Genomic DNA, 27073 nt, shown 5'->3' on the forward strand with positions numbered 1-27073 from the left:
AAAACAATATAACAAAAAAGACTTGTATCACACATCACTATTCACAAATACACTTACATCTAAAACATGTTTTATGGTATTGATACATTTTTTGAATATGCAATATACTGCCTCATAGACAAAATTCATAAGTTTCTTTTTTATCTTTGGTATATTAGAGTCAACGTACATCATGACTAATATCTAGTGACTATTTCAAAGCTTTAGACTATTTAGCTAGAAGGGTGGAATTTGGAGGAGTTTTATTTGAGCAACAGTTATATCATTAGTTTTAGCATTTACAAATAGTTTTCTAAAACTCTACATTTACATTTTTTCGAATTAATGTAATAATAAAAAATAATACCAAAGTAGTCTGCCTATAATATCTAGGTATTACGTATCTTAGTCTAAAACATTTTTATGGTATACCTATATAGTACTATTTCAGAAGTAACGAAAATATAAAAATTTAATTGGCGAGACTTATTTTTGAAAATTAAATCTCCATCATCATTAACATTTTTATAATTGGTATTGTAGAAGACATCGCGCAAAGGAGTATGTCCAGGTACAAAGGCAAAATATCCCGTTTTTAAAACCTGTCCTAATTTAAAATATCCCATGTATATGTAAATGTGCGGTAGACAATGTACTAAGAATTACATATTGCACGAAGCATCGACATTTATATAAATTGGTGTCTACCGGGTTACGAAATGCCAAAACTGAACATCGAGATAGCAAATAATAGACGTAAGTGGCACCCAACATTCTTTAAAGCAAGTTCTGATTATTGTCTCAAGCTAATCGGTGGTAATCAAGTTTTAATCACGCTCACTGTGGTGGTACTGGCCTGACGGGCTGTCGTACAGCGACATCTTCAGCCTCTTGCACTTGGCTCTGCGATTCTTAAACCAGAACTGCACATTTTTCGGCTCCAAGCGAGGAAACTTCTGCCGGTAAGCCATACAATTTAGTTCTTCGGTGTACTTGATAATCAGATTGTGAGAGGGGTGAGTATTTAACGCGAACCATTGCTCCAGCCTGGGAACTTCAGTCACCGGATCAATGAAGGTCCTGTTCCTCTTCCTGCGCTCGTCCACTGTCAGGCTGGACATACTGAGCGCTCCCGAACAGCCGGAAGGGACCGGATGGGATAAGCTGGGAATGTACTGGCTCATGTACATAATGTTGTGGCTGAACATGGTGTTGGGCACAAGCGGAAACCCCGAAGTCAACCTGTCCAGACCATCGTGGGGTCTGGCAATGAGCTGGGCGTTCATATCTGGAGACAGGCGCTGCGAAATCGATCTGCTCGGGGAAGTAGCAGAGTCATAATGGCTCTTGCTGTCGTCTTCCGTCTCCCTGTCGTCCTCTTCGTTGAACAGCACCTTGTTGTTATTGATGCGATCGCCGGAGGAGTAGTTCACGGGCTCGTCTTTGCACTTTTCAATCTGCGGAGAAACGACAAACAGTTAACTACTGCAATTGAGATCTAACGGGGTTGCGTTTTACCTACTTGAATGTCAGGTGCCGGGGAGGGGGAGGCGACGGTCTTCGGACTCGCCTCTCTGGAGGTAGACTTCCTCGTAGTGGTCAGTGAGAGCGGAGCTGAAGGACTGGGCGACTGGGTCTCCGTCAGTTCCTCGTCTTCCATGTCGGAACCCATATTGGAAAACTCATCGGAAGTATTGCAGTTCTGAGGTCCTCTTCTCAGCAGTCCACCTTTCATCCTGTTTTCTGAATTTAAGTAACCGTCTCCTAAGAGGAAACCTCCGTTTGTAGGACTATGCGCCGAGAATCCGTTTACTGGCAGGTGCATGTTGGGATTGATATTGCGCACCTCCGCTCTTTTCTGCGCCGCCCGCGCATTCTTGAACCAGTACACCACGTTATTTACATCCAAAGGCTTCCGGCCTCTCCTCGATTCCAGACTGTTTAACTCCTTAACGTACTGTTGGATCTGCTGCCGACTGGGGTGCTGGTTTTCCGTAAACCAACGCTGGAGCTTCGGAAGTTCGAGTTCTGGATCGAAACTAGTCCTCATTCGAGTCTTCTGGGTAGGGAATTGACTGTGGACCGTCTGTATGGCCGGGTGGTTGGACTCAGAAATAGTACGTTCCAGAGGAGGCGTTGGCGTCGGCATGGAATACTGGCTAGGGTACGAGGGAATGAACTGAGACCTGGATGCTGGGATTTGGGAAGTGACTTGAGCGGACCACCACAAATCGAATTTGCGGCGTGTTTCTTCCGAGATTTCCGGGTAACTCGCCGACGCTATGTTACTTCGGCACATTTGCGACAATATCATCTGCAAAATAAAAGGTAACTGGTGTAGACGAATGAAACTATTTTCTCGATGGTTGATTTTACTATCTATTAGTCGGTAACTTTTCCTTTTGCTGTATACAATTACTTAATTCGCTCGAATCTAATAAATTAGTAGGTGCCAATAAAGATAGATAGGTCACAGAAAACTAGAGCGGGGCAACAAGTCAACAGTCTATATTTAATCTCGCCAGCGTAAGGTGATTGCGTTAAATTAATTTCTTTCTTATTAAACGGCGCGGCGCCCCGACTCCGACGGGTTAAATTTCGAATCTCGCACGATAAGCGAGCGAAGAGGACAAATGAAACATAAAAATCGCCAGCTTTATTCGCGGGGTCACTCATAAATTTCCAATAAGATTAACGAAAGGCCGAGCCTCGCTTTCGTTTGTATACAAAAGCCGGCTTATCTAAAGCCGTTAAGGAAAGAAAATAATATGCGAACAGTATATTAGCAAATGTTTGTAGTCCCGTTTTCGGGGAGAGATTAGAAAGCTCTACGCAGCCGGATTTATCTCTGGTTCAGCCACATTCAACTGAAAACGCGCGAATCTCGTGATTTATTTGCCCCTGCTTTTTAACTTATTCCCCAAAAGCGTTGCTCCGCCACCCTTAGACCTTCTTAAAGGCTAACTTTTCCTCATTCTTTTGTCGACACTCTGTCGGTCGTAACAAGGTGTTTTTTTTATCGAGACGCGAACTGTATTTTTAAATTAATCAGTAACGTACGCCGTAATATAATGTTTTTTCTAATTCCTCGCTAACAGATCGCATTCAGTAAAACGTACAAAATAGCTGTAAAATCCTTCGCGTTCTTGTTATAATTCAAAATGCTGTATTAATAAGGTGCCTAGACACGAGACGACACAGCACAAACAAAATACTTGTGAGAACGGTATCACCACGTCTCCTAGGGAGAAGCGGTTATGAATCACATCTTAAGAATTAAACGGCAACGAATGTATTAAGGGTGCAGAGAATGGCAGTAACCTCGCTTTTAATAAGATTATGTAGCATTATTTCGTGGAATTAATAAGATCAAAAGCCTTCTACACGGCGCAGAGCGCGGCACCGTGATCGCCAAATCCCCCCTTCGAAATTACAATACACTTTGTAAAATTTCTTTTTGAAAACGCAAAATATATTATTAAACAATATGAAATAAACAAATTAAAACCTAACAATTATTTTTATACGACTTACTTCGTCGAGAGGACAGCCGGAAGAAAGCAAGATTCCATGAGATTGCAGCAAAAGATATCTCAGCAGTTTGTCCTTGATGTCCGTCAAAAATCCAGGCTTGCCCCGAAAAACCTGTATCCTGAGAGTGGCCACAGTGGAGAGCTCTCCCAATATGTCGCCGACGGTGACCAAGGGGTCATCGGAAATCTGGTCGAAGTTGAGCGCTTTCCAATTCTTAATCAGCACGGAACCCTTGGCCGCTGCTGCGCTCTCTGGAGAGTAACCCAAGCGGTACAGCGCAGCCTGCACCAGGTTGTGGAAGGGGGTTCCCGTGGGAATGATCACGTAGGTGTCTGTTTCGATGAGAGGCCTCCTTCGCCACACGCCGTGCTGGATACGGTTCTCGTCCAGAACCGAAATGGTTTCAACTATGCAATGGACAGGGATCGACTTTCCTGAAAACATAAAAAAGAAATATATGAAAATCAGTTAGAGATGAATGTTCATTAATTACGTTCATTATTGTTCATTAATTACGTGGGGAAATCAATGGGGGAGGGGTCAACCCGAATCTCATGTATTAATTTTTTTAATGGAAAAAATAGAACTCCATGGACTGAATTCGAATGAATGTCCCCTATTAATTTTAGTAGTTCCAATTTAAGTATTATTTAATGTTAATTACTGTGATTTTTAAATTACGATCTAAACAATCTGATATACTAGTCTTTTTAAATAAAGCCAACGCATTTATACTCAAAATACAAATTTTGAAAGATCTCAAGTCAGATTAATCAAGACAAATCTCACGACTTCTCATCAGTGTGGGAGGGGGTCAAAAATCCTCACCTAATTTATGGACACCCTCTTAAGTCTGAAGTTATTTCTAAAATCAAAATGATTTAAATATAAGAAGACTTAAGTTTTTTATAAGCTTAAAGCTCAAATTCTGTTTTAATGTAAGTAAGAAAGCTTGAAGGACGCGGACCTCCGAAATGTCATCTTTTACGTGGACCGGAAATAAAGAGACCGGCGCTGGATCACGCCATTAGCTGTCATCTGTGGGAGCTATCAATTGATCTGTCTTTCTTTCTTATCAGCCGCTGCTTTCCGCTTGGTAAAGCCCCTTAAATTCAACCACAGTGGCGTTACGGGCAGGGCCGGCGGAAGGGCCGAGCGACCCGAGGGGCCGAGCGATGCGAGGGGCGCCACGACAGCAATTAAAATATTTAAAAACAGTAATATAAACAAATAGTAATGAAAAACCAGATCAATAATTAATCGATACTATCAATTTCCACATTAAAATATTAGCAATTACCATACCACATCACATAGGGAAGAAATATCTGACTAAACATTATAAACACTACTATATCCTAGACGTATCCTATTATAGTTTACTAAAATTGCTCAAAAAAATCCTTAGCACGAAAGCTTTGGGATAGTTTTGATTTCTTCTTTTCTATATGTTTTTTGGATGCTCTATTCGAAACTGGGATTTGCGAATTCATTTTTGTGAAAGAATCTTAAACAAAATAATATAAAAAAATATAAATTTGATTTGTATTTTACTTATAACTCAAAAACTAACAACTTTTTATAAATAAGCCTTCTTTCTACCTATAATTCTCGTTTTTATAAATTTCTAACTGTTTTTGGGTCAAGGGCCAGCAAAATTGACAGTTTTAGACTGACCGCTCAAAGTCGCACTTTTTCTACTACACACAACCTTTATTTGTTATTAATGGCTGATACCCTAAAATTATATGAATGATATTCATTCGCAAGAAGCTGAAGAGTATCTCGATATCCTTATTATCAAAAAAAGCTTATAAGTTTGCCTCATTAATTAAATATATTTATTAACAGTAGTGGGAAAAGATATCAATCTTTTGGTGGTTTTGATTGTTCCGGATTGAATATGTAGTAATACACGGAAAATGGTACCAGGATCGTAGAATTTTCTCATTAGAGAAATTACAGGAAGAAAATTTTCTCACAAAGAAAAATTTCTCATAAAGAAATGCATCTCAAACACTGGCTGATCCTGATTTTCCTCAGCCGACAAAACTGTCTGATCATATACTGATTCTGCACGAAATAATTGATTGTGAAAAAGAAAGGAAAATTTTCTTAAATTCATATAGAAAAATAATGCAACTGCTTGTAACTAAATACTAATGTTTTCAAAGATCACTTATTCCAGAACGAGACTGCCGAAGTTGGAATTCTATTTCTTATAGCTCTATATACCGGGTGCTTCTCAAAAGTGGCTCACCCTATAACTTTTTTCAGATGAAAAAACGAGATTTGGTATATATTTGACATAAATTAGGATTAATTGACGTATTCAATTGTTTTTGGTCACTTCCTGTTTCACCGGAAATTACTACAACTTTTTATTTTTAAATAACACCCTTGGTATATTTCTACTTTATGCGATAGAAAATGACACTTTGAATAGAATAACATATCATATGTCAACTTTTGACACTTTCGCATATGATTAATTTGAAATTGTAACATGCGGTTCATAACGGATAACAATTTGTAACAACTTGACTCGAAATACCAGGTGTGTGGTTTCAAATTATTCGTAAAAAATGCTTTTTTCCAAATTTACAAATGAGCCACCCTTGTTCCATTTGAAAAAATTAAGATATGATTAAAAATACGATTTGGGCATGTTTTAACCGGCCTGGACAAGACACGAAAAACATACCAAATCTCGATTTTTTATCTAAAAAATAAAAAAGTTATAGGGGTGAGTCATTTTTGAGACGCACCCGGTGTAGAAAAAACAACAACCGTAGACTAAGATTGAACCAAGAGAAGAATAATTTTGAAGTATCTTTAAGTAAAAATTTATTGTTAAAGTAGCATAAATATGCTTAGTTGTAGTTAAATTATAATATTGAAGGAAAGAGAGATAACTAATAGGGGGGGCGCCAGATATGGTACCTACTTGCCCGGGCTCAATATTTTCCTTCCGCCGGCCCTGGTTACGGGCCCTCTTTTTACTGTCAACTAGGGTGACGTTTCTTGTGACTATAATTTCTTGTAGTTCAAATCAGTATTCAATTGAACAGAAATTTTAATACTAAAGGGTAATATATTTTTATGTCTATCATTGTCGATACGATAATATTGAATGGATTTGAGCACATTAATACTAAGTTTATAAACAGTAATAGACATGTGGAAAATATACCGTGAAAATGTTGACGTTGAATGTGTAAGGCCTGTTGAAAGCCTAAGAATCAAGAAAATTAAATATATTTTGTATGCAAGTGTTTCTGCGGCGCTTTTTTGTAGTCCATTGATAAGAGCAGACTTTGTCGACTATGTAATGTGTATGTAATATGAACGACCAGAACCGTTCTGCTTCCCAAGTGGAAACCGTCATAAAGCCGAACTGAAGAACCGGGAAGGCTCCATCCGTAACCTGAAATGGGAATACTCCAACGGTCTAAGACACACGAAGAAATTTCTCAGGACTTACGACTAAGAAAAATCAAGGATTTTCCTTGATCTACGTCCATGCCCTATATATCTAAACGTAGCTGCATTTCATTCGCACCACAATTGCCATTTAAACATACTTCAAATTCTTCCTGAAGGTATGTAAAGACATTAAACGAAAAATGGACAATAAAAGTAATCGCGTAGTGTGCGCAATTATAGTTTATCTAACGGAAGTAAATTTTATTAATCAGGTACATGTTTAATCGCTATTTATTAAGTATTGTTCGGATTTGATTTTAGTTTTTTGTTTGACGATTTATTAAGCTCTGTTGCGCCTCTGTTCAAAGTTCTACTTGTAAATACTTAAAGAAAAGCGTCAAATTTTCTAATTACTTTGGATTTATCTGTTCAGTGCTGTACCGCATATTAATTTCTTACTGAGTGATCGTTTGCTAATTTAGATCTGCCACTAGACCGAAAATTAATGTCTACTTCTTCATCAGATTAAGGTGATTACCTCCTCCTATTAGCGAAACGTTCGAACTTAGCCCTTTACCTCTAAACCGAACAAATTAGTCAGTGAAAAAACAGACTATAAATCACAAAATATGCATCATATTTTTAACAGTCGATTATTGCGAATAGAAAAAAATATAATAGTGTAACAACATAACACTTTGAATAATTGGATTGCATTTAATTTAACTAGTTTCTAAATTGTCAGCTGCTAATAGATATCACTTGTTTATGTTAATTACAGCCGTATACAAAAAAAAACATTTACGTCAATGAATTTGCAGCTATATCTACGGTTAACCTGATTTAAAATAGGTATAATTTAAGATAAAAAATTATAGCAAATAACTATAATTTGCGAAATTATTTTCAAGTTTATGGTGTTTTTTACATGACTCTTTTTAGCTTGAAAATAATCAAACACGATCGTTATAAATTTATGTTGCCGCTTCCTTATATATATCAAATACGCTTGAAAATTCTATATGAAAACGGAGAAAATAAGCCACGAAGACGAAAATCCAAAGCCGCAGATAGAAGTTTTTTTTAGAGACTGCACAGAGGCTTTCGTCTTATTTTTCTTTAATTCCTGGAGGGATAATATCGAAAGCCAGGCCCTTTGTCCAGGTATTACGGGAAGAATAAGATTTGCCCTGATCTGCCCAGACGGCATGGACTCATTCCTGTACGTACTGGGTGTCGCCAACTGCATGGGCAGACTTTAAATCATATTCAGTATTTTATAGAGTGTTGTACCTATTGCAGCGTAAGTTGGTAGTTTTATATTACTATAAAATTTTTATATTTTATTATTATAAAATCTCTAGAAAATTAAATCTTTTTTAAAAAACGCTGAATATCAGGTCTGCTTTGGAGAATCAGTTAACATTATGTCAAATTAAGTATTTTTTTAGAGGAAAAAATAACGGTTTATACAAAAATAATTAATTTATTTAATCGTAGGCTATCGTAAGGGCTCTTTATCAGTGTTATTTAGAATGCTAGCCCAGACATTCAAAAAGTTTCTAATTTGAGGTCCAGTCTCTCTAACTAAATGAGGATTTTTTTTTCTATTAAAGGTATCAGAATTTGTAATAAAGATTCATGGGTTCAATAATATTTTTTGTAGAAAAGAGAGACTGTAAATCCCGTGTACTTGTGATACGCTGATGACATATATCACAAGTACATGCCAGATGTCTCCAACGCTCTGTATAGAGCAATGCACTGAAAGAAGAAATCAATAAAGGATAACATTTTCTACAAAATCTACATAAAATTTGCTACAAATACTGAAATTTTCAAAGTTTTATGACCATGATTACTATTCTTCTAGAACTCTACAAAATATGCAAAACATATCCAAAAATTAGCAATTTTTCCATACATAATTTATGAAACTACTGTTATTTAGTAAACAAAAGGTGCAGAATACGAAAATATAGACCATTGAGACCTGACAATTTAGGTTTTAGGTGTAGGCATAGTTTTAACCATCATCCAAAATCATTTCGAAACAAGCGTCCAAAAAATCGAATTCCTCACCGAATCAAAGTACTTAAACCAATAAAGGATTATATCTTCGAAATTTACATAAATTCTACTAACATTTTCAAAATTTTATAACCTTGTTTACTATTTTTGTTGGAGTTCTGAAAACATGCAAAAAATGTACACAAACTAGCAATTTTGACATTTTTCCATGTATATATAATAATGAAAATTGGTGATTTTGAATAAGACATCGATTTTGGTAAAACTATTGTTATTGAGTAAATAGAAGACGTAGAATACGAAAATATAGGCCACTGTGTCCTGACAATTTCGGTGTTAAGTGTAGTTAGGCATATTTTTAACCAGCATCAAAAATCAATTCGAAGCAAGGGTTCAAAAAATCCAATTTCTCATCTAATCAAGTATTAAAACCAATAAAAGCTTATTAACTTCGAAATCTACACAAATTTGCAACAAATACTAACATTTTATGACGATGTTTACTATTTTTGTTGAAGATCTAAAAAAAATCAGAAACATGCTTAGATCTTATATACTTACGTGGATAAATCAACGCCATAAGTTTAGCATTAAAAAATATGTCCCCAACATCACGACATGCCATTTTCAAACTTTCTTTATTGCACTTATGAAACGTTCAATAGGTTTGTCTTTCTCGAGCACCTGACTTTACGCATGCGCATTAAAAGTGGCACGTATTTCCAAAATAATTACAATTTTATCCGGTTTAGAAAGTACAAATTATACATTGTTATGGAAACCAACTTTTGATTGTCATCAATATTGTCATAATCTTGTCATAATGTTATTTCCATTGTGTAACGACGCTTGTTTTTTGCGTTTTCTATTTTAAACATTGTATTAATTACTCTTTTATCGACCGCTTTTATATAGCCAAGGATGCAAATGTGTTCAGTGAGAAGTTAATTTTAAATTTGTGCAATTATATTTCTATTTTTTATTCGTTGGGTTTTAATTTTTGGGTAAATATTCGTAAAAATAACAAGAAAGTGTTTGGTGTGTGGAAATTATAATATAAATGGCCCCGAATTATCTTTTCACAGGCAAGTAAAGTATTCAGTTGTTCTTTTATGTATATTAAACCACATACATACTTTCTTGTTAGATTTCCTAAGAATATTGATATTCGTACGGAGTGGCTAATTTATTTTTTATATAATTTAATTTTTGTGACAGTAACATTCAATTATTGTTCAAATATGCGCATTTTACAAATTAAATTTTTAAAATTAATGTTCAAATTTGGCACGTGGGCGATAGGTCCTCGACAAGGATAGATAGAGTAGAAGCACCGCGTGTGCAACAAAAAAAGAAGATAAATGAAAGTCGTTGATATGTTTGGGACAGTTTCCATAGTGATTTACTTATCCACGTAAGTATATATGATCTAGGGAAACATGTCTTTTGATGCAGTTCAGCTCCACTCCACATAAGTTACCCAACCAAGGTTAATTCTCCTGCAGAGTGTTAATGCCTTGTTGTTTTCGATATCTAGAATCTTGATTATTGTTTTATTATAATCTTGAAGCAATCTGACTGTCAGCTGATTTGACACAGATAAAGCAAAACCGAAGGAAGGACTGGAGACAAAGTAAAGGAGCGCGAAGACGAGCGTGGAAAGCCTCGACGTCAACTAATAAACCCACACGAGGAATTAGATTTGCCGGCCTGCCCTGTCTATGCTAATCTTGTTAGGTTAAGAAGGTTTCTGCATATTATGGGGCTTTAGCGTAAGGCGGGGGTCGGCAGCTCCTCAGGATTAGTTGAGAGCTTAGAGCAGAGGCACGGGCTGCCAAACAAAGGCCTCGGAGGTATTGTAAGTCGGTGCGGACTTATTTTCCTTTTATTAAGGCCCGTTCGGACTCGGTCTTAGTCTTACGATGCAGATGGTGCGGCGGTCGGCGCTGCCCCGGCCGGCAAATCTCGGGGATCCGGGCGCTATCCGGTCCAGGACCTAATCCCACGGCTCACCGCGCGCTCCCCAGTCCACTAGCCGCTAATCCCGGCAGCTTTAATCCAGCCAGCCTGACCACCGTCTTAACTGGGGCTCATATTGCCTTCCGGCCCTTTGTTATGGCCCTCTCCCGCTCTCTGATCAATACTGCAACCTTATAAATAATCACACCGACCACTGCGTACCTCGATTCCGTTGTTTCTCACCACAGAAATCTTCTCCTGAATCAAAAGGTTATAGAATATATGCTAGGGGATTAATCCCGAGACCTGACAGATCTATTGCGTCCCCCTTTTCTTGAGTTATAACTCATCATACAGTCTCAGGACTTTGACAAAAGTCACTGCCTTAGACTGTTTTACAGGGGTTAGTTCTCCATCTCCGATATCAGTCGTACCAAAGTTTATGGCTCGAATGGTTGTCCTCTCGCCGCACTCATTGGCAAGGCGTTCCGGTGTTTCCCCATTTTCCCCTACAGAATCTGTGGGGGAATCGAACTTTTCTCGGAGAGGACAGAGAACTTAAAAGTACCAATGATTTAAATTAGATGGACGTGCTTCTTCGGAAACATCGATGTAAAACATCCTTAGAAAAATATCGATACACCGATAGCTTTAACTTGGCCTAAACCAAATGATTTGCAAAACTTATTTCAGATGAGAATATTTAGAGTTAAGAAAGTTCAAGGTAGAGAAGTTTCACTATATACCATAAAAAACAGGTCTCTTGACATAATATGGCTGTCAAGTGCTACCTGAACAACACATTTGCACAGGGATAGGAGAGTGAGTTTACAGGTTTCAGTGTTTCTGGCACAGGACAGCCCTTTATTATTGAAAAAAAATTCTATAAACGTCATCCAAATATCGATATTTAGAGACATCCCTAGCAGGTGCTTATGTATACTACAACTAGCATCAGGCACCTTTCCTGCTAGCAACTAGCCTGTAAGTGTTCTCAGGTTCACGTCGTAGTTCAAGTACCATCAGATTTGGTTAGGCAGTTCCAGATCAAGAAAAAAATATATAATTGAGATCTGGTGCATCCTTTACGGTTATTATTCCGGATTGAGCTCGTTTTAAATGACTGACGGTTTTAAAATGTAATAAACTTTGGAAATCACTCTCGGCGATGCATGTCATTTTCCGCCCCTCCAAGTTTAGGGGCGACCTGTTCGTCGAAGCTGGAAAATCTTAAAGGCCGGGGCACTCCTTTTAATCCTTATCACAAATCTAGCATGAAATCGTATTAGAGCGGGGAACGAGGATGCCGAACGGGGCTTGAAATAAACAGAATTGCGGCTTCAGACGCCTTTTAACTATACCAGAGCCACATTGTTACCGACTGTCGGCTCTTTATATAACTTGGCAGAATGAAAACTTTGGACTAACAAGTCTTAAGCTAATAAGAAAATGGATAGAAATAAGCCGTGTTGTTTAAGTCGCTTTGGCCTTGTTAGCGAGAGCTGATGCAGCATTATAGAATGGACCTTCTTCGAAGCCCTTGCCCCATAACCCTTTACTTCCCTCGCGTGTTTTTCTTATAAATACGACTTTATTAATAATTCGCGTGCTTTGTTTGCCCGGAAATCCCGAATTTCACAAATAAAACAAAAACAGCCCGAGGCTTTTTTAAAGAGCGTAAACAAAACAAGAGGTTCGCGTCGAATTTAAACAAGACATCCTCCTCAATTATTTAATTAGTTATTAAACCTAATCTCTTGGACTGTAAAATCCTCATGAATGCCAGGCTATAACCGAGCCCGATAGAAATGTGAGAGCGAGAGAGTTTCGCACGTGTTGTAATAATAGGGTTTAGGAGATTGCGGACCGCTGAGCCAAATCTGACCGCCATTGTAGGATAAAGATCGCGAACTGTTTGTCTAGACGAGAAAGAAAAGATGAAAGACCAATTCGGACAAACGGGCACGCACGGACGGATGAGGAGATGCTCCAGCTTTCCCACAGAGAGATTTCCTTTAGGTATACGAGGGAAGACAGACATAATATGGCTCCACCTAGGAACTACTCGTTTAAAATGGGATAATACAATCTTAAAATCGTACATTTGGTCTTGCAGGGTCCGATCTTGGTCTTGGTCTTGGTCTCGCACTTTTACATATATACTTACTTACTTACTGCCATTTCTCGCTGACGAGTACTTTTTTTTCTCGCTGACACGCACCAGAAGACCAGAAGTGTTTTTGTGACTGAAAAGCCCGATACGTGATGTATGATATACATTTTTAAAGTTTAAATGATTTACTTAAATCTTAAATCTTTGACTTAAATATTTTTTTCCAGTGAAGTCATTTTCATAAAACTTAAATCCATATAATGTAAAATAAGTCGTTTTTATGACTTACGTCTATATGTTTGATTTAAATCATATTTATTGATCGTTCTAGAAAGACGCAAAACCACAAGTGGGAGACGGAAAGTGGGTATTTTTTCGACCTTTTCCATTTTTTTGGAACTTTCTTCCATTTTTGTTTAAACAGTCATGAAAATTGACGATTTTGGACTAAACACCGGTAAAAGTACTGTCATTTACTAATTAGAAGGGGCAGAATACGATAATATAGGCCATTGTCGCCTTATCAGTATGGTTTTAGGGGTAAAAAGTGTTTTTTTTTCGATTTTCTTCCATATACACATACAGTCATGAAAATTGACGATTTTGGACTAAACACCGGTAAAATCACTGTCTTTACTAATTAGAAGGGGCAGAAGACGATAATATAGGCCATTGTCGCCTTATCACTATGGTTTTAGGAATAGGGATAATTTTAACAATCATCGAAAAACTTCTCAAAAGAGGAATTTGACTATCTTAAGGCTTATATCTTCAAAATCTACATACAAATTGCTGCATATACTGAAATTTTGAAAATTTTATGACCATGTTAATTATTTTCTTAGAGCTCAGAGAACATGCAAAAATGTCCAAAAATGAGAAATTTTTTGACATTTTTACATAGTAATAAAAATTGACGATTTTGGACAATAAACCGATTTCATTAAAACTACTGTTATTTACTAATTAGAAGACGTAGAAAACGAAAATATAGGCCATTTACACAGTTATGGTTTTAGATGCAGGCATAGTTTTAGCCATCATCGAAAAGCATCTCGAAAGATTTCCTCTATACGGGGGAAGACATATTATCGAATGACTCAACCGCTTGTTCTAAAATACAATCTTAAAAAATCGTACATTTTCTTTAAAGAACTTATTGATCGCTAATTAAGTAAAGTTTAAGAGATTAACGAGGGAATCATAGAGTCTGGGCCCTATTTTAAACATTACCTCCGCAAATTCGAACGCAGAAAAGAAACAAAAGAACGTATTAAAGTAAGCGGATTTTTAGGCAACAAGCCATATAAATTAATAAGAAGGTTAGCGATAAAAAAGGAATGCAAAGCATAGTATCGCATCGGCGGGAGCTTAATTATTCTTTGATCGGTTAGTCTGGGTCTTCAGATTCTGGAAACCTTGCAAATTCATCTTCCCAATTATTCAAATTAAAGGCACACTTTAAGCTTTCTGCTGTCTTTAAAAAATACCGAGTACCCCGTAATTATCAAAAATCATTATATATAGGGTAGTATTATCGGTAGGTTGCGAACGCCTTCTTTGCCTATAAAAGCATCAACAAAGGCACAACGCCAATCTAGCGTATATTTCTGGAAAGGCCTGATAACGCACATGAACAGCTTAAACCTTAATCCATGGCTGTATTAAACAAGGCGGCATCGGCATACGGGGGCAAGAACAATTTCCAACGTATCGGCCTCCAATTCAGCGTTCGAATATCGGGCGCAGCTCGTGATTGTTTTCGGAGCTGCCCTGTATAGCGGGGATTATACATAAGTGAGTTTAACAGGTTTTTAGTTGTAGCCGAGGAGAATGGGAGAGAAGGAGGCCTAGAGCGAGAGAGGAAGCGCAAAGCAGCGTGCGACCCCAAAATATCGGAGGATTAGCGGACGTCTGATCCGTAATCTCAGCTTAGCGTAGTCAAGGCGACTTGTGTGTAGTTCTTAGTTCTTATGACGGCAAAAAGAAACCTAAGGGACTTTAAACGGGGCTTTTAATTCGTTTGTTGGCATTAGACGTTGGCTAGCCAGCATATTTTCTTTCTTTCGCACTTTCGGTCAAGAGAACTTGAAAATTTTACTTGCGTCGTGATTGTAGATTGTATGGGAGGGGAAAAGTTCATCACCTCGACCTTATAGATCTATTGTGTACCTCTTTTTTGGCTTATAAATCATCATGTAGTCTCAATATTTGAGACTGTTTTACAGAGGTTTCTCCCTCCAGAATCAGTAGTATCAAAGCTCATAAAACGAATGGTTGTCGTCTCGGCGCACTCAGTGATGAGTTGTTCTGGTGTTTCCCCATTTTCTTCACAGATTCTGCATTCACTGTTATTTCTTAGCTTCGATCTAGTGAGGTGTTCATTGAGGAGACAGTGTCCTGTTAAAAACCCCGTGACAATTCGAACATTGTTAACCCCTTCGTAACCCCTGAGGAATTTCTTCGAGTGTCTTAAACCGTTGGAGGATTCCCATTCCAGGTTACGGGCGGAGTCTTCCAGGTTCTTCAGTTCTGCTTTAAGTTGAAAAAAAAACGTGACAATTCAAAAATTGTTCTTACTTAAATAAAGGAAAATCTTTGATTTTTCTCGGTCGTAAGTTCTAAGAAATTTCTTCGAATGTCTTAGATCGTTGGAAAATTCCCATTCCAGTTTACGGATAAAGTTTCCCAGGCTCTTGAGTTCTGCTTTAAGTTGGTTTTTATTCCGTATTCTAGTGTTTCCCCATTTTCATCACTGAATCTGCATTCGCCGTTGTTTCTGAACTTCGATCTACTGAGATTTTCATTGAGGATACAGTTGATAACCCCCGTAACAATTGGAAAATTGTTCTTACTTAAATAAAGGAAAATCTTTGATTTTTCTCGGTCGTAAGTTCTAAGAAATTTCTTCGAGTGTCCAAATAACCTAACCTAACCAGGCTCTTGAGTTCTGCTTTAAGTTTTTTATTCCGTGTTCTGGTGTTTCTTCATTTTCTTCACAGAATCTGCATTCGCCGAAAATTTCTTACTTAAATAAAGGAACATCTTTGATTTTTCTCGGTCGTAATCCCTGAGTGTCTTAGACCGTTGCCGGATTCCCATTCCAGGTTACGGATGGAGTCTTCCATGTTCTTAAGTTCAGCTTTAAGTTGATTTCCACTTGCGAAGCAGAACACTTCTGGTCCATTTAGTGGAGTGTTCGCTCCTTTTCTACGCAGATAGTTTGCTTTATTTACAGTTTGCACTGCGCCGTGATATTTGAACGACTCTAAAAATACACGAGATATTAAAGTAAAAAAATAGGGCGGAGTTAATATTGCTTTAGCGGGCGTTGGGGGATTATAGCCGGGCTTATTTTTAATATATTCGAGTTGGAATTTTTCGATCGGCGATTACCTAAATGCTAATCCGGTGCAAGGTTTAATCTGCAGCTTCCCGTCTCAAAGCAGACGGAGAGGCCGTGGCCCCCTTAATCCGAGCTTTCTCTAATTCCCTACCTTTAATGCCTAATCCAGCTTTAACTGGCCTACTCATGCGTTCTGGATCGGCGGTCGCTCTCGTTAAATACACAACTAGAAATAATCGTGATATAAAACAGCCTAAAATCATGTGTATATGGTACCTCTGTGGTCGGGTCATTTCTAAAAAAGAGTTCGGGATCAAACCACAGTATAAGTGTAAAACACGTGTTAAGATTAAAAGTTTATATGATTGGTCAAAGAGAATAACTCATTAATAAAAGACGATTATCCATCATCTTTTCAAATTCTATACATACGAGGACTTTCTATCCTCTATATAAGGGTCCTCGTATTTATGGAATTTGAAGTTGTAGATATTGTTTTCATTGTGTGTATTCTGGGCCTATGGTTTGTGGTTTGTGCTTCGTTTAATGTTTTGTCAATAAAAGATGGTGGATAATCGTTTTTTATTAACGAGTTATTGTCTTTGTTTGTCTTGTTATTTGTCTTGTATTTTAATCTTAACACGTTTTTTACACTCATGCTTTGTGTTTTGAAAGATATTCGTATGCTATATTATATTGTTTTCCTAAAAACAATATAACATACGAAAATCCTTCAAAACACAAAATACCCTTCGATCCACTAAAAAATAAACAAAAATGTGATAAACAAAATACCATGCGATTTTATTGGTGAAACATCTAGACTGTTCGAAAGGATAATTAAAAAAAGGGCAATTTTCGCAAATCTAAGATTTGTCAGCATTCATAGATCACAGGACACAGAGGCCACAGTGTATATTTGAACAAGGCAAAAATTGTAACGAAAGAACCAATGTTTTAATCCAATCTAATATAAATAAATGTAAAGCTGAAGAATCTGTAAAGGTTAGTAATGTACAACACATCGCTTCTTTGATTTTAATAAACATAACATAAGTAAAAATAAAAAAAATATCGTATACAGAAAGTTTAAGCTCGGTGGTTTTGCCTCATTAAGTAATTGTTATCAGGTTGTAATTGTTAATTTTAAGTTTGAATTCACATATTGTCATCAGCGCTTTTTAATAGACGTATCTCCTAAAAACGAAGGTTTTCTTGAATAGCTGTATTTTGATATTTTAAATATATTTTTAATTGGTTTCTGAAAACATGAGGGGATATATCTCCTGAAATGTTAATCATTTTTATACCGTATAATCGAAAAAAAACGGCGTCCAGTTGGTTTGGAAATGACGATCGATGATATTCCCCATATAATTTTACATATAAAATGACAGCGATCTTTATTTCGTAGCCATCGCTGACACCGTTTTTTTTTCATCATACGGTATATACTAGTAAAAACACACTGACAAGCTGGTTTCATTTTAGATTCAAAACACTGGTGTTAACACAAAAAATAACTTTTTTATTTTGTAGATTTTCTTCCAAACACGAGAAAACCAGAATTCTCCCCAAAAAATTAAATATCCGACTATATTGCCAGGATGACAGCGATATATGAGATCCATTCGGTTTTAGATAAAAAGTCCCTTTCTCAAATTTCTTCTTATCTAATATATTATATTATAATGAATAGAATCACTCCATTTGGCGCTCATGAGGCTGGAGGCATACAGAAAGAGCAAAACTGTTTTAGTCAAAAACTTTATGTTTCGAAGAGAAACATAATATCATAAAACGACGATCCAACGCTCGAAGTCGATCATCCTGACTGTGACTAAACGAGCCTAAACCCACGGTTACACAGAAAGCGAGTAAAGCGTATTTTTTGTATTTTAAGAAGCTCTATACCTTTTTGTTAGGGCCACTTCTCACTTACAAAATAATGTAAATAAACCCCACAATTCTAAAAAAATACAGACACATTTTGCGTCTAAAATGGTATGCGTCTAAATATGCCTGATTTTATACGAAAATAGCGAACAAGTGTGATGCTAATTTTCACAATTTTTTTCGGAGAATATTCAGATTGTACTCGTTTAATTTAAATGAAAATCATTATTAAAAATTGTAGCACTACTAACTAACTATATTTATCGCACAATTTGCTGGTACTAGGCATTGTAAAGTGAGTTGGGGAAGAATAATAACTTAGGTGTTTTTTCAGTGTATGTTCGTGTTATTATGTTTCTAGTCCCAAAGACGCTTTTGACGCTTTCCACGCTAAATCGTGTAAAACTGTATTGCTATTTCTGTATTCCAGGTTTAGCTTATAAGGGTTAAAAGTCTACTTACCGGTGGAGGACTCATCTTTGATCGACTGGGGCGACACGGTGTTGTCCAGGGGAGTGGAGGACAGGACTGGTTGGGGAGTCGATGCCCTTTCTGCAGAATCCCGGCTCGTGCGCCCCGTTACCGATGAGGGGGGTGTCTTGTTGGTTCTCGTCAAAGCCAGGGCCTGGTTCTGTAACAAAAAAATCGCTTTAACACGTTTGCTACCAAGTGGCTCACATAATGAGCCACCGCAAAATCTCTGGTAGAGATCTAATTTTTTTTAAACGACGGGATATGTGATTAGACGTTTGCTATTTTAACTTGGTATATGGAAGCTTTGTCATACGTGGTCTCAGTCTAAGTTTCTTCGTTATTGTTTTGTGCTGTATAATTTAATTGATTTGCTTATCTAATAGTAGTGTTTTTTTTTCGTTTACTGGTCATAGATTATAACCAAAAATCCTTGCTTACAGCTATATCTATACTAATATATAAAATCCTTAAGTGACTGACATACTGATTAATCACGATCCTGCTCAAACCACTCAACGTAAGAAGCTCAATTTTGGCATACAGGTTGATTCTAGAGTGTAGAGGTTCGATAAGAAGGGATTTTTCGAAATTCCAGTTCCAAGAGGGTGAAACCACCCCTCAAATATTACAATATTTTTTATTTAAAAAACGGTCAAGTTTCCGAAAAAACGCTTGAACACGTATATTTTATTTTGTTTTTTTACATATTTTAAGATTTTTTAAAAATGTATACAGGGTGTTTCGAAAAATCTGGTCATTGATTAATTACGATCCTGCTTAAAGCGCTTGACGTATATAGCTGATTTTTGGAAAACAGATTGACTTTAGGTTGTAGAGGTTCGATAAGAAGGGATTTTTCGAAACTCGAATTCTAAGGGGGTGAAACTATCCCTCAAATATTAAAATATTTTTTATTTAAAAGCCGGTGAGTTTTTCGGAAAAACTCTTAAATACGTATATTTTATTTTGTTGTTTTACATATTTTAAGATTTTTTATAAATTTATACAGGGTGTTTCATAAAATATGACCACTGAGTAATCACGATTCTGCTTAAACTGCTTGACGTTTAAAGCTGATTTTTGGCAAACGGATTGATTGTGGGGTGTATAGGTTCGATAATGAGGGATTTCTCGAATCTCAAATTCCAAGAGGGTGAAAACGCCCCTCAAATATATTTGTTTCAATATTTGTTTGTTAAAAAACGGTTAGTCTTTCGGGAACACGCTTGGACAAGCATAATTTATTTGGTTTTTTTACATATTTTGAAATTTTTAAAAAAACCATACAGTGTTCCAAAAAGTTGGGTAATTTCTTAACCACGATTCTGCTTAAACTGCTTGACGTAAAAAGCTTATTTTTGGCAAACGGATTTTTCGAAAGTCAAATTCCAACGAGATGAAACTACCCCTCAAATATTACCAAGTTATATAATAATATCGCCATATTGTTTTTTCTCATGCTGACATAAATGTGAGAAAATTTTATCCAGTTTGTATGTTAATGGAAATTCTTGCTTTGCTTTATCATCACCATTACAAATGATTAATTCGACGCGAACGAAGTCGCTGGTACACGCTAGTTATTATATATGTTATATATTAAGTTAAAAGAGAAATGTTGTATATAGTGATTTTTATTTATTTTTGTTGCCTTTATTCCTTTTTATGTTTATAGAATAAGCTTTTTTAAATTCAGAAAAAATAGTGAGAGAATATAGAACGCAGATGGTTTGGGAGGGGGGTTAATCACTGCGACCTTAAAGATCTATTCTGTGTCCCTTTTTTTGAGTTATAACTCATCATACAGTCTCAGGGCTTTTACAAAAGCCAGTATTTGAGACGGCTTCACAGAGGCTGGTTCTCCATCTCCGATATCTGTCGTACCAAAGTTTATGCCACGAATGGTTGTCATCTCCGAGCACGCAGTGATGAGATGTTCTGGAGTTTCCCCATTTTCCCCACAGAATCTGCATTCGCCGTTGTTTCTTAGCTTCAATCTACTGAGGTGTTCGTTGAGGGGTCAGTGTCCTGTTAAAAACCCCGCGACAATCCGAAAATTGTTCTTACTTAAATCGATGAAAATCTTTGATTTTTCTCGATCGAAGGTTCTGAGAAATGTCTTCTACTGTCTTGGGTCGTGAACGAATACACCCTTGGTAGCAAACGAAATTAAAACGAATCCGATGAGTGTTCCCTGCAAAAACAAATCATGATATTCAGGAATTCATATTGTATTGTTTGACCTCACTTAACCCAGATTAGGCGCCGCGTAAAGACGCTCGCCGGTGTAAATAATTATCTAATTCTAAGATTTGTTTTTGTGCGTCGCCGTGTAGCGGCGCATGAATTCTCTCGTAACCCTCTCCTGACATCCCCCCTTTTATTCCGCTCCGCACGGAACGACAAGCAACTCGGCAGATATAAGAAGATCTGCATGACTCATAATTCCTTTAATCCTTATATAACAAGCATTTCTGTGCCCGATTTTTAAGCCCTGAGCATTCTTAGGCTTTGAAATTATTAACTAAGCTGATCAAGAGCAGCTCTGCCGTGCCTGCGTTTATAAAAATAATCTTCCGTACAGTCGTTTTGTACGTATACTTCTCGAGATTAGGTTTTCTGTATAATGTTAAAGCAAACAACGTTTATTATACCTTTTGTTTGGCAGGCTAATTAAGTAACTTTAATAATGCTTTTTCGAGGGATAACATAAATAGCAGCAACGGGAGTATTACGACGTCGGAGATAATACTTTTCCAAATAAATAGTCGGCTTTACCTCGACATCTCTTTTCCATATCATCCATATCTGCATCCAGCGTCTTAATCCTATGTCCAGCGTGAACACGACCTGGGCGATGCGGCTAACGAACCATAGAATAAGTGCAACAAATGCGTTTATGTCCAAAATGTCCACCAGATTTCATCGGTTGTCGTATGTGCCTATTTGCCTTTCTTTACATTCATAAAATGAAACCATTGCAACCAAATCTAATAATCCCCTACAAGGAAAGCAGTAGGAATCCAACAAATTTTTAAAGGATCATTTTGTTCTAATCCCTTATAATAACAATTTTCGAGTATTTTTATTGACTTATTAAAATATCTCGTCCAAATAAAAATAAATACAACCCTGTGATATATTCAAAGTTTGGGGTAAAAAAATAACACCAAGATGGCATAAAATGTTTGCTATCATAGTGTTTTTTTGCATGAAACTTGGAAACAGCTACTTTATACATTCCCTCAAACTTATTATTTCCGATCTCGATGATAGTAGATTTCGAAAAATATTGATAAAAAATACGGTTTCAAACAAACCAAGGTTTTATTAGTGCTTATAAATCTTTGCTTAGAAATCACCACATCCACATTCTTTGTCAACCACCCACCGGCCTTTGTACCGTAGATTTCTTTTGTCCCATATTATTTCTTATTTTGTGGTACGTTACGTTTTTCAAATTCCGAAATTAACACCTCCAAGTTTTGCGTGAAAAAACAAACGGTTTGAATTTTTTAAAAATGCGTGCCTTGCGGACAAACAAAATCGCCCGCAACGCACGCACGATGCAGCTACTTTGGACGTCCAATATAAATACACATGTTTTAAACACGACGTTCAGCGCATCACACGCACCGCATCGCACGCATCGCTCGGATCGTGTTTACGCTGGACATAGGGTAACTGAAGATGCTGGTCAGTACGGACTTAATAACAAAATAGCCGGCCTGTAATATCTGACTGCACGGTTCGTCCGAATAAAATAAATAATATATCAGGATTATCCGCAGTTCGTATTCAGCTTCCGGTGAGTGGGATTACCACTATTTCCGCAAGCCTGATATCACACATTATTATGTGCCGTACACGCCGAGTGAAATTTCGGCTGTATTAACTACGTTTTATCATAAATATTATTTCTATATAGCTTGTCGCTTTTTAAACTCGGCCAGAATTAAACGTCCATTTTTGAAACATATTTAAATTAAAATTTAACATTAAAATCCGGACGCAGATAAAAAGTAAACGGTAATCCATTATCACTGGCCAAATATTAATAATAATTTTATATTTTAAAATGGATTTTTAATTACGCAAATAATTTTATATTCCATATATTTTAAATGTATTTTATTAATTCACTATCAAAATCTATACTAAATATTATAATATCATAATGAAAAATCGGCGATTACACGAAATCAGAATTATTAAGAGTTCATTGAAATGCAATATTTGTTTTAACAATTATTAAATGAGGAGGGATGTTTTAGCAATTTTATTATTTAAAATTACGATTTTTGCTGCAAATGTGGCGTTTTAATTGTAAATCGGAATATGCATCTTGGATAGATACCTCATTATTACATTCTCCCCCTATGTAGATGTTTGTTTTGCGTTCATTCGACGGTTTTTTTAGGATTTCGCCTATTTAAATTAATCTCCGACAGCTACTGTTGTTGCTTTCGTTTCGCGTTATCTGTAATTTTATTTTAACTAAGATTAACATTTACAATGTACAAATAGCGACTATCCGTTATTGCGGCTAAATGTTGTACGGTTTACCAGCAGCTACCTAGAGAACTCGATGCTTTTTAAATATTCCACCAACCAAAAACAAATGGAAATAATTAAAAGTCTAACTACGTATTGTTTTTTATTATTTTTTCGCGCAATAATACAAAATGATCTTGTACTGAGCAGATTTTCTACATTTTATGTCAGATCAATTGAAATACACTGCATTAATGGCACTGTTTTAAATGCGAATGCGAACAATACGCAAAAAACTTCGTTATCGCCACGCCGGGTAATTTTTCATATTTTACAAATAATTTATTTATCCGATGGCTTTATAGAACATACGTGTATCGTAATCATGCATTTACATCATTTTAATCCAACCTAAAATAATTCCTCATTTGCATTTAACCAAGTTCCTCTCCTATACAAAAAATTACCGATATTTCGTTCGATCGCAGTTTTAATATTAGTTATGCAGCGCTATTTATTAATATCCATACCATTGACAGCTTATAATAAAATCGGTATACACTTGGAACGCTGTATTTCAGCATTTTATGTCAATTTGTTTTGAAAATTATGCATATAAACAAACTCTCTACATGGAACATTTTTTTTGGAGAATTTAGTTTTTACAGTTTGACTATGTATTTTTATCCCTATAAGTCGAATATCTTGAATTCGAAATTTTCCAAGTCTTTCTTACAGTATTTCAAGAATTTGCAGGTTCCTGATGAATTGTCATAGGCAAAAACTTGTTAGTCTCTGTTGCACGTATACACCGATTTTCATCGGTTGCAATAAATCTATTGAGTGGATCAGGGAAAAGCAGAATGTCCACTGGAGAAACAGACAGGAGCACAGGCATATCAAGGCGTTCATCCAAGAACCTAATTCTAAAACTACAAAGGAACAGCTAATGCTTAGCAGAAATAAAATGCGGGTTACTAGAGGTCTCTTGAGAGGACATATGACTGTTAAGCACTATCTGAACCAATCTCAACCTGTATCAAGGATTTTTTTGCCGCAGGCTCTGCGACAAAGATCCTGAAAGAGCCGAGCACATAAAATGTCACTGCGAGGCTCTGGATCGCAAGCGACACGTTCTATTGGGGGAAGCAAGAATAGAACTGGAGGGGTCCCATCCTATCATGGACCTGTACAAGTCGGTGCAGGGTACAGTAGAGTGAGTGTAGACATAGAAAGGGGACAAACACTATATGCCTCACAGAACCGCCTCTTAATATTGGGAAAAAAGTGTGTGTTAAAGATTGAAATGGCGAAAATACGCAAACTTATGGGAGAATTTGTGACACACTAGCAACATCGCAGAGCCAAGCAAAATCTGGACATCTTCAAGTCAACGATGCAGATATTTCTATCATGCAGTGTTTTTTCTAATAAATTTAAAAATTTTAGTTTGGAAATTAACTCGAATTTTTGAGTTGGGAAGGGAGGTTCTACTGTACATAAAATGTCGCGCGATTATGAAAACATTTAAATCTTTTATTTTGTCGGGGTCTTACTTTGTTGATTCAAATTTTCAAATCGGTATCAAAAATAAATAAGAAAATCTATAAGTATATTTATCCATATACATAAGATTAATCGAACATGCCGCTGTCGTACCGATAATAACTATTTTGATAAGAGGAAAGCCATCGAGAAATCTTGATTTTCGGCTTAACACCGAATCTGGAATCATTTTTGACGAATACCGTTCATCTTACTGTTTATTGACTTCTTTTACTTTCTGTTTTTTTCGTGCAATTTTTTTTTATTGCAAAATAGTTTTACGTTTCCTTGCATGTTTAGAGGAAACAAGTATGTTGCGTAGTTATATTGTTTTAATTTATAATAATCGACAGCTAGTCAAAAGTGTACGACACATTTTTCACTTCTTGGAAGTCAACCGCTAACAGTTACATTTATTGTATCCATTGGCTGGCCTACGGACGAATATTTTCATTATTTTTATGATCAAGGTTCCTAAAGCTGTTTTGCATTTGAAGATCGATTGCAATTGCGCCCGAGGAACATTAATATTTCTCTATATATTATTATTACACCTGCTAATGCATTAACCTATGTGAACTTATGGACCAATTAGAAATGCGATGTTATTGATGCTTTTTTTAATTTTAATTTGCCTGGAAGCAATTACTTTTTATTTAAAACAGTTTAATGGAAAATTAAGTATTAATAATTAGTTTCTTTAATAATCTATTTATTTAAATGCGTCAATACGGAATTGTAAACTACGTAGACCGCATACATTTAAATTATCATAAAATTATTTTAGCCCTCCGAGGTATATTAGTCGGGGGACTGTGCGCTTTTTAAGACTACCAAAACTGACTCCCCCTTTCAAGTATATTTTAAATAATGTTTTTTATTTTTTTAGGCCCTCATGTGATAAAAAAATTGACGAATTATTTTACGAAAACGACTTCAAGGTTTAATCATCGATTAAATCTGTAATAAATGTAAATAGATTTGTTAAGATCAACCTATTATTAGATAATTTGTGGATTAACCATAATTACAACACTCGAGAAGACCAGATAAATCTAATTGGAGATTTCGAAAACAATACCTTAGCGACCAATGTCAACTTTTGGGATTTTTTTGAAATCGTGGAAAATATAGTTTCAGTCGGACACACTGCAAAAAGATTCAGTTTTTATCCGTAATAACTAAATAAAATAACCTCAATTAGATTTAAATATTCGTTTACGTGTAGCGTTTAATTGGAAAAAAATGTATAATGGTAAAATATGTACAAAGTACATTGATACGTATCGAATTGTATTTTAAGCCGGAGCGGTAAAATATGGAAGAGTTATACAAGATAAATATAGCAAATGGAGTGAGTGAGTCGTCGGTGCAGTTGGAATTACGCCGCTGCGAATTCATTCAATCCACGTTAATGCCAGATTTGGTTAATCCGGGGTTAGCCGTGTATAAGTACAATGTATTAATACAGAAATCGATAGGTTGGGCTACGGTGCGTTAAATCATCAGGAAAGGATCATTTCCAAATTCACCGCATTCGACTTTTTTTCATAGAACGCCCGTGAGCATTTAAACATACATTCAAACGCTCCGTAGCTTATTTTTTTTAATGGTAAATGTCCGAATTGTAAAAAACGGATATATTAATAAAGAAATAATGTTTGCTTAAGTTTGCGACAGAGCGCTTTCCTTATTGCAGGTAGTAGTAGTAGTATAATTTATTTGTTCCAAAATACGCATACAGGAGTATATAGATATAATAGGTCTAAGTCCAAAGAAGTTATGAGAAGTTTTTGATAATAGAGAGTACTTTAGGAAGATCTTGACCATAAATAACAAGAAAGCAGAAGTAGGTTGAGTAGTTGGTCGGTCTCTTTAGATTGTTAAGTTAGTTTAGAGGGGTCCCGTTAATGAATGTTTTAAATTGGAGGCGAGATTGAGTGAAAAGGGGCTGAGCGCTGGCCAGCTTCTTACCTGCGACGAAACTTCTGAGATGGGCGCCCCCTTGATGCTGGCCGCCACCCAGGCCTCCGCGAACGTCTCCATGGCACTCTGAAAGTCCATCGCCATGGCCGGAAGGGTGTCCTGAAGCCACGACTCGCGAAGAAAGTCTAAGCTCGGGCCATGACGCCGACAACGTGACTCGGCTTTCAGCGTGCGGGCGCGCGAGTCCACTCCAAGACAGTCGGAGCGTCACTGAGCGGAGCGGACGCCGCGGCGAGCGCTCGCAGTCGGGCGCCGTGGCGCAGAGGCAGCGACGCCGGCGGCCGGCGCTC

The 27073-nt window shown here is 36.7% G+C and overlaps 1 protein-coding gene across 1 annotated transcript; it reads right to left on the minus strand.

Annotated features, from left to right (window-relative positions):
• LOC115882316 lies at positions 1 to 27073 on the minus strand. The gene is made up of 5 exons (XM_030900313.1): positions 26772 to 27073; positions 18747 to 18915; positions 3514 to 3947; positions 1502 to 2293; positions 1 to 1436 (listed from the first exon to the last, which is right to left on the minus strand). The coding sequence occupies exons 1-5, from the start codon at positions 26865 to 26867 to the stop codon at positions 807 to 809; spliced, it is 2121 nt and encodes a 706-aa protein (XP_030756173.1). The 5' UTR covers positions 26868 to 27073; the 3' UTR covers positions 1 to 806.

The sequence above is a fragment of the Sitophilus oryzae genome, unplaced genomic scaffold (assembly GCF_002938485.1).
Source record: "Sitophilus oryzae breed Bouriz unplaced genomic scaffold, Soryzae_2.0 scaffold_177_pilon_pilon, whole genome shotgun sequence".
NCBI lineage: Eukaryota > Metazoa > Arthropoda > Insecta > Coleoptera > Curculionidae > Sitophilus > Sitophilus oryzae.

Coding starts and splice junctions, on each gene's coding strand:
- LOC115882316 (XM_030900313.1), bottom strand. CDS start 26,867: ATGGCGATGGACTTTCAGAGTGCCATGGAGACGTTCGCGGAGGCCTGG. Junction 18,916..26,771: donor TCTCAGAAGTTTCGTCGCAG/GTAAGAAGCTGG, acceptor TTTTTGTTACAG/AACCAGGCCCTGGCTTTGAC. Junction 1,437..1,501: donor CCCCGGCACCTGACATTCAA/GTAGGTAAAACG, acceptor GTTTCTCCGCAG/ATTGAAAAGTGCAAAGACGA.